This window comes from Melanotaenia boesemani, chromosome 13 (assembly GCF_017639745.1).
Source record: "Melanotaenia boesemani isolate fMelBoe1 chromosome 13, fMelBoe1.pri, whole genome shotgun sequence".
Classification (NCBI taxonomy): Eukaryota; Metazoa; Chordata; class Actinopteri; order Atheriniformes; family Melanotaeniidae; genus Melanotaenia; species Melanotaenia boesemani.
In genome coordinates, this window is record NC_055694.1 from 4,531,182 (window position 1) to 4,540,047 (window position 8,866).

Below are 8,866 nucleotides of genomic sequence, written 5' to 3' on the forward strand. Positions count from 1 at the left end.
GTTACATAAAAAATATGTTGATTTTCCAAGTTGTAGATTTATTATAATTGATTCAACCAGCGCCATGTATGCCTTTCTTTTCTCATTTATCTTGTTTGTTTTTTAAACCCACTGACATTAGTCATCGGAAATTTCATGCAGGAAATCCTCAAACATAAGACTAATCATAAACTTCAGCAAAGTGATGTCAGATATGCTAAATGCCCCCCAAGGTTATTTATATGAAGGTAATTTCAGCCAACGGTAAAATGTCAGATCTTTTGGTTGTTTTGTAATTATTCTTGCAAACAAATTTCCTTGTGATGATATTCAAGTGGATGACCTGTACTATGATAGTGTCAGGATATATGCAGCATACCAGCTTTTCTTCTGATTCTTTAAGATTTTAAACTTTATTTAAATATGAAAGCCACACACTTAAAATACTACATACATAATCAATAACATACCATGAGGGAAAAAACAAATGAAGCTTTTAAAACATGAAGTTCTTTTATGAAGAAAAAAGTTTAAGTTGTGATAGCAATAATTATGCAAAACTCCACAAGAGGGAGCTCTTTGATAATCTGTCCTCAAGGTAGTTGGCCTGTACAGAGCTAAAGTCCGAGGAAAGTTCTTCATTGACAAAGGTCCATGAAGGCACCGTTAATCTGCTGGACACCTGAGGCTTTTTCAGCTCAGTTTGATGACTTTGAAACACCTGCTGCTGTCTAATATATGATTTTGCACATTTTTTTTTCATTGTAGTCAATGATATTAACATTATTAATGATTTGAGAATCTTTGTCAGGTTTCGATTCAGTTCTGTTTCTATTCAGCTTTGTAAAGCACCAGTTCATAACAATGTCATCTCAGGGCACTGTACAGAAAAATCAGTTCAAGCTAATTATTTGTGATCCATCAGTATTCATACAAGGCAGTTCATAAAATAACAGTCTAGCTAAGGAAACCAATGGATTATTTCTAATCTGTAATTACTCCAGAACTCAGCAGCACGTGTTCTGACAAGGACGAGAGGGTAGAAACATATTAAACCAGTTTTAAAATCGCTGCTTTGGCTCCCCATGCATTTCAGGATGGGTTTTAAGGTTCTTTTAATTGATCATAAATGTCTTAATGGTCTTGGACCTTCTTATGTATCAGACCTGCTTTTAGATTATGAACCCTCGCAGACCCTGAAATCCCAAAGTCAGAACCAAGACTTCTGGTGGGGCCTCGTTCCACCGCTATGGGCCTTGACTGTGGAACAGCCAAAGAACCTCAGGGCTGCAGAGGCTACTGCTGTTTCTAAAACCAGGCTCAAGACTTTTCTTTTTATTTTAGCTTATGGCTAAAATTTATTTGTTATTGTTCTACATTTTTGCTTATTTAATCATATATTATTCTATTATTTTTACCACCTATTTATGTGGCTTTCTGTTTTATTGTGTTACTGTTTATTGTTTTATTGCTTTATTTTTACCCAAGTACAGTTCTTACAAACACATTTATTTAGTTATTTATTTTTCCTGATCTCCTTTATCTGTATTTTCATTCTTGTCACTCTTATCTGTTTTTATTGTTTATAACTTTATTTATTCTTGTTTTACTGTTTAACTCCAGTGTTTCCTCCTGGGGATCCTTCACACCGGTGGCTCTGCCAGCTCTGTCTGCAGGGTTGTTGCCATGGTGACTGCCCCTGTCTGGGTGGCTGGGGGTCCTGCACTGCAGCCTTGTGGCTGTGATGGGGACCCTGGTCTGCCCTGGCCTGGGTGGTTCCTGTGGTGGCGCTCTCTGTGGTCATGGGTGGGCTGGCGCCTGGTCTGACTGGATCCCCAAGATCTCGTTTCCTCACAGCAGCGTCAAGCCAGATGTTTTCATTCTATTATTTTTATACTTACATTCAGCTCAGAGACGGTTATTACTGATGGGAGTTCATGTTTGTACAGAATGGGGTATGGGTGAGTGGAGGGATTGTACATGCGCTTTGTTTGTATGTGTGTGAGTTTGTGCCTTTTCATTTTTTGTCCTATTCTTTGATGTGTGAAGGCTTTTAAATTTGTTTTTAATATGCATAATTTGTTTTTATTATGTACAGCACTTTGTGTTGCTTTGTGCATGAAAAATGCTCTATAAATAAAATTAGATTTGATTTGATTGCATCGAATCTTGACTTTGATTCAATCCCCCATCCTGAGCATGCACGTGGCGACAGGTGACAACACATAAACTATGCAAAAATAAAACTCCCTTTAACAGGAAGGAAAAACAACTGCCTCGACTGGTTGGGGTGGAGAGGACTGGAAAGAGAGAAGTGCTCAGTCCATCATGAAACATCTCTCAGCAGTCTCAGCCTATGGCACGCAGGCCATCTGCTGTGATAGTATCACTGGCAGTTTCAAGTTTTCCACATTAGTCAGCCTGAGAATGTGTCGTTGATAAGAAACCCTGTTAGTGATTAGATCATTGTGGTCCACAGTGGCAAGAACATCTGAACCTTTCCACACCTGCAGGTTTAGACTGTTAACACTGGCATCCGTCAGCACTCTGCTCTGTCTTCTAATCCACAGAGAACATGGCATAATAATCGACTCGGGGCAGTTTGGGCTGGTTTTCCTCAGCAGATGTCTGCTTGGCCTCTTTTCTCGTGTATCACCAAAGTTTAATTGACCAGCACGATTTCAGTAATGTGGCTGGACAGACCGGTGGGGCGGTCACTCTGTCATAACCCACAGTGACGCGCCCCCTTCTTGCAGCCTGTCAAGTCCATTTAAACAGCAGCAGATAATTGGTGAATCACAGCCAAATTTCCTGCATGAATCACCTCCTCTCTGTTAACCATCTATTTTTATTTTATTCAATGTTGGAAGCAACTTTTTCCACACCTGCTTTTACAATTCAGGGTTACACAGGGATGAAGAATGAGTAACATCTGGTTTAAGGGTGCAACATTATAATGGAATAATCCAAGGTATTTATTAACAGCAGAGTCCTGCCATGTTGCAACTCAGCATGAAGAACACTTCAAGTTTTGACATTAGCCATTACTCTAATCTGCTGTTCACACAGCTTCCTCATTCAAAGAGTAAAACAACAATACTTAATAAAGACATATTTAATATTTTCATGATAAAACTTATAACACGAGTTTAGTTTATTTAGTTTATTGAACAGGGAGCGTACACATCATCATTGAGCACAGAGGAAAATATGATCTGTACCAGACTGTAGCTCTCTGAGCTAATTTGCATCTACAGTCCCTGAAACACACAGAACTACATTCAACATAAAAATATGAAGCTTTTTGCCTGAGTTGGCAGCAACACACTTCCATAACACTGACATTTTTTTCTGACATCTCTTTGCATCTCTTCTGCATCTATTTAACTTGCAGCCAACAAACTTTTATCCCCAAAACATTAAGCTGTTTGATTTTAGCTAACTCAGCTAAAATGGTGCTGAGTTGCTGCATAAAAATGTATATTTTGTTTTTGTACGTCCCTAAATTTTCTCACTGAGTAAGCAGCAGCTTTGTTTTCACTGATCTGTATATCATAGTGTCATCCTCATTCTGCCTCTGCAATCATCAAATTAGCTATATCCTGTTTTAGCTACTTTTTATTGTGGTGTTTAAGAATATGTTCATGTAAAAAGGAATCATGGAAAATGAATTTTTGCCTTCAAAGAAGGCAGAGAATGATGAACTCCAATGAACATTCCCACTTAACCCAGCATCTCACTTGGATGTTTTTTCAAATCATTTTGCAGAATGCATTTACACGATGATAGCAAAAAAAAAAGAAAAAAAAAGAAACTTGAAACAGCACAGAACAGACTGACAAAGAAAAATGGAGGATGCTGTGTTATCAGGTATGTGACCAATATTGCAAAACATTTATTAAAGCAATGGAATATAGTGTAGAGGAAATCAGCACATTACGCAGCTTGCTCTCAAGAGATGGAGCGGTTGTTGACTGTTCATGATCCTGTTCAGTCCACATGTCAATATACAGAACCCAACATTACGTCTGATCTGTTCATCTCTCTGTGTGTGAGTACGTTTATGATAAAGGAAAACGCTCAATGTATAAAATATGAGATGCTGTATGAATGATTTGGGCTATGAAAAAGAGTTACATAAGTGGTATTTATCAGACCAATTCAGTCCTAAATACTTTCCTTTGAAAGGTTTTTGGACAGAAAAGGGAGAAAGTGATATTCTGAACCCCTTATTTCATCCCTCAATCTCCAGTACAATACCTTAAGCTTCAAGGTGAAGGGGACCACGCTGATGAAAGTCAAGACTGAGCTAATGAGCTGAACAGGTTTTACATCTCAGTTCAGAATAAGGCTCTGCATTTTCTTCCGCCTCCAGGGGCAGTCCTGACCTGAATGTCCTGTCTGCCTCTTCCCAACCTCGGACAGCAAACGTCCGATCATCGTGAAATTTCCCTGTCCAATTATCATTTGGTCTGAGGTGTGTTACAAGCCGATTTGTCCTGATAAGCCACTCCGAAAAGGGTCGTAGCCGACAACTGGGAATATTGAACATGTTCAATGTTTCAGAGCCGATTTCTGAGGAACGCCAATGACTAGTGCGTGGATGGTGACGTGGTACGGAATGTAGCCAATCAGAGAGCGAGCTGGCTGGGGAACAAGGAAGTAAATAAAGTCCGTCTTCACACCGTCTCCAGTCTGTTATTTATTTCAGTTCTGGCTTTTTCTGTTAACAATAGTTCCAAGACCACCATCATTCCCTCGTCCAATGTATCCTCTTCCATGCTGTGTGTGTTTTCCGATTGTTACTATGTTTCTTCTTTTTTTGTCGGTTGTTGCTATGGTTCTTCGTTTTTGTTAGATGATGTTTGGTCACGTGATATGTCCGGCTCGGAGGACTAGACTGTAGATCAGTTGCAGGACAGCATTGTTGTGTGTGTGTGATTAGATTATTGGAGCACACTACACACAGTATGATCAAACTGTTTAATGCCAGATTTTTTTTATCTTCACATGTGAGGTCTCGACCAAATAAAAAATCTCATAAGATTAAAAAAAATCCTTATGTGTGTATCAGGCCTACCACAGGATGTAAAATGAACCAAATACTTGAAATAATATGTGAACTGAACTCAGTGCATCATATTAAAAAAAAATAAAAAAAAAAATAAAAAAATAACTGGAGAGACTGAACCTCCACAGAACATGCATGTTGGATTCAACACCACCTCTTCAACATTAGCCTGAGTCAGTAGAAAGTTTCAGATATATGGAAAATACCCAAAAATCCTGTCCAGTTGTCTTTTTTTGTCCTGTGGTTGGTGTTGAAGGTGTCTTCATCTACCTGCTTCATGGAGCCCAGCACTGTTAGGATCGTTCTTTGACTTTTCCAGTGCTTTTAACACAATTTAGCTGCACAAGTTGATAAAAATAAGAACATACTCGCACACTTTTGACATGACATCATTCAAAAAATCAAAATGTGGTATTTGCACATATTTGGACTTGCACCTTGAGTAGATTTGTAAAATGGTGCAAGACAATTAAAGCTAATTTGAAGTCAGATAAAAAAACAACAAACACAATAACAAACACAGATATATAATGGTGGTGGAAAATCTTATAAACTCATTTTTTTCATTCATAATTTATACAGCTCTGCAAGCACAGCACATAAATACTTTATGTCATGGATTGTGGCAACAGGACACGAGGAAGTTGGACCCAAAGGCAGGACTCCTGAAGATAAAGGTGGATGTTAAAAAGAATTAGGGAGATTTAATTCAACAAAAGTCACAACTGAAGACTGACTGACCTACTGACAAACTAAGACAGGACTTATGGGCCAACTGAGGAATAACACCGACAGTGAACTGACCATGAATAAAGGAAAACCTGGAGCTTATATCTGGAGGGACAAAAAGCAGATGTGTCAGTTAACCGGAAGCAGGGAGCAGGAAGTAAAGCAAACATAATACACAAGGGAAAAGAGTTACAAAATAAAACAAGGAACAAGACAAAACCAAAAAAATTACAAAACAACAGCAACAGTGACAGAACAAGAACAAAAACACACAGATCATCATGACAATATAACTCATTTATTTTAATGGTCTATACATTTTATTACATAGTTGGAATATTCATACCTCTACAAGTGAAACACACACACATACACAAGATTTCAATGCATAAGCAAGCAGAATCTCTTGTATCTTCAATTCCAACATAAGATTCCAGGAAACTCCCACGTTACCCTGGTAGGGAAATGACACAAACACACAAAAGAGCAACATTATGTAGAACAGCTGCAGTGATTGTGGTATTTATGAATTAGAATAAGTGGTTAAGAAAATTAATGAATGACTGTTTTGAATAATGAGCTTTACTCTAATGGGAACTGTCTTTTCCAGGATGACAGTGTCTCCTTCCATAAAACACTGAATAATTTTTAATTTTGTGCTTCATCTTTTGTAACTTCCAGATCTCAGCCTCTTTGAACACATGTAGGGGATTTTAAATCTACTTGAAAGTGGATTAAAAAGAAAGTGAAGTTTCCAGAATAACTGCCAAAGCACACTGAAGCTGTGTTTTTTATTCCTTAAACTTGTCACCCATATGTTCCCGTTGAACATTCAAGTAATTTTATCGTCCCTATAGGAAACTTAGTGTACAGACGGGTCCTTACAATATCACACACGTCAAACATGATTTTCCACTAGAATTAGCAATTAAAAAAAAAAAAAATCACTGTTAAAATCAACATTACGCCATGTTTCTTCCAAACTGTGACTACTTTGATACCTCTTCCACCGTTGCATCCCAGACCACTGGCATTTCCTATTCGATCCATTCGGGCTCCAAAGCAGCCAGAGGCCAGTTTCCTGGTACTCATCAGCAGGTCCTGCAGTCGGCTTCTCTGACTTGCTGCCCTGCTGCGACTCACAATTGGCGGTTGACCTCTCTCTGATATCATAGGCCCATCATTCTCCTGGTCCAGACTCCATCCTCTGCTGGCCTGGCTGTGTTCAGGCTCTTGGTTTGTCTGTTCATAATCAGCTTGAGTCTCCTCCTCCTGGGCTACATCCGCCAGATTCTCTTCAACCAGCTCCAGTAAAGACTGTGGTGGGAAATGTGTTGATATGTGACACTGGCTAAAGCTAAATGAACACAGGGTTAATTCAACATGACAAATATTAATTTTTTGAGTTTGTGAAGATAGTGGGAAGTTCTTTAAACATATATTTTATGAAACCACTGTCCAGTCAGCTTAAATTAAACAATTTGTTTTTGCTTATCTTATCTTATCTTATCTTATCTTATTTTATCTTATCTTATCTTATCTTATCTTATCTTATCTTATCTTATCTTATCTTATCTTATCTTAGCATGCTAGATGTTCTGACAGTTCTCTCTAAAAAGAACATCATAGCTTAGGTTTGCAAAGCTGCGTCTGAACTAATCACAAGGCTTCTGACACAATGTCCTTTGTTGAAATGAAGGCTTACAAAAAGGCAATGAACTATATGATCAGAGCAGAAGATCAAACGGTGGTTCGGGGAGAAGCTGGGAGCAAAATGGAAAATAATCTTAAAGTAAATGTATATTTACTGTTTATTACTTTCTGATATGTCAAAATTATTGTAGTATAATCTTCTACCAGGAAATCTTTTATAATTAATTGTGGATTTTAATAGATGAATAAGTATTAACATAAGTTAACAGTCTGCAGGAACAAACTTTAGGGTACATATGAATTCTTTTCTGATGATATATAGCTAATAAAGTTGTGTCTCTGTGAAAGTCAAACAACACATTTAGTCTTTTACTCCAAGACCCAGACAACATGATTACTAAATCGTATAAAGGATCTTGAACTCTGGTCCTTGATGGCCACTGCCCTGCAGGTTTTAGATGTTTCCCTGCTTCAACACACATGATTCACATGAATGGGTTGTTGTGTAAAGCAGTGATTCCCAACCTGTTTTCCCTCAGGTACCCCCTGTGCTCTTGGGGGGGACCCTCAGGTTGGGAACCACTGATGTAGCACTTCACAACAAGCTGTTAGATTTCATTTGGATCAGATTTGTTGGAGCAGGGAAACACATGTGTGATTGACGCTTATTGTGTCAATATTTGACAAGACAAATCTGCCACAGAGAGAAAATTACAGGTGTCATCTGCTGGTTTTTTACCACACTTGCTGGATCTAAGCAGGGTGTCTGACATTGACTGGATACTCCACCTCATCCAGCTACTAGTTGTGCTGGTCACTGTACACAGTGTCTTTCATTTTTTCTGTTTTCTGAAATGATTGATTAGTTTGTACGAGGTGTGTTTGCTTGTGTTCATAAATGATAATTTAACCCATTACAGAACAAATTAGGAGTCATAATGTAAAGTTGATCCTGAAGTTATCTCATGCAAGCTCCTGGTTTGGTACTTCTTTCTTATGTTTACTACTTTCTTATCGTTTCCTCTAGTAGGATTTGGAAATTTGAAATTTTGTGCATGAATTTTGATTTTCTTATCCATAGCCAAGATACTGATTAAGGAGAAATGTAAATAGAGATTTTTAAATCCTCCGGTCTGAGAAACACATTCTCAATTGTGACCTGCTGTGACCTTCATTGTGCCGCGGTAGAAGCAGAAATTCCAAAACAATGATAATTTACATGAATAGTCAACAACACACTGTTAACTGTCCCTCTGTATTTGTGGATATAAGGGACCCTCCACAGTGCAGTTTTCAAACAGGGGTCATGATGTAATTTCTTACCTTTAGCTGATCCAGATCTCTGCTAGATGAAGGCCTTCCCAATACGTGGCTGCAAACCAGACACTGCTGACACAGAAAGGCCAACGAGCTCCACAGTACCGCAGTTCTCAT

The 8,866-nt window shown here is 38.3% G+C and overlaps 1 protein-coding gene across 1 annotated transcript; it reads right to left on the reverse strand.

Annotated features, from left to right (window-relative positions):
* Positions 1-6,228: 6,228 nt before the first annotated feature.
* Positions 6,229-8,866, reverse strand: nppa (natriuretic peptide A). The gene is made up of 3 exons (XM_042004187.1): positions 8,756-8,866; positions 6,781-7,096; positions 6,229-6,233 (listed from the first exon to the last, which is right to left on the reverse strand). The coding sequence occupies exons 1-3, from the start codon at positions 8,864-8,866 to the stop codon at positions 6,229-6,231; spliced, it is 432 nt and encodes a 143-aa protein (XP_041860121.1).

Coding starts and splice junctions, on each gene's coding strand:
- nppa (XM_042004187.1), bottom strand. CDS start 8,866: ATGAGAACTGCGGTACTGTGGAGCTCGTTGGCCTTTCTGTGTCAGCAG. Junction 7,097..8,755: donor GAGATCTGGATCAGCTAAAG/GTAAGAAATTAC, acceptor TTCCCACCACAG/TCTTTACTGGAGCTGGTTGA.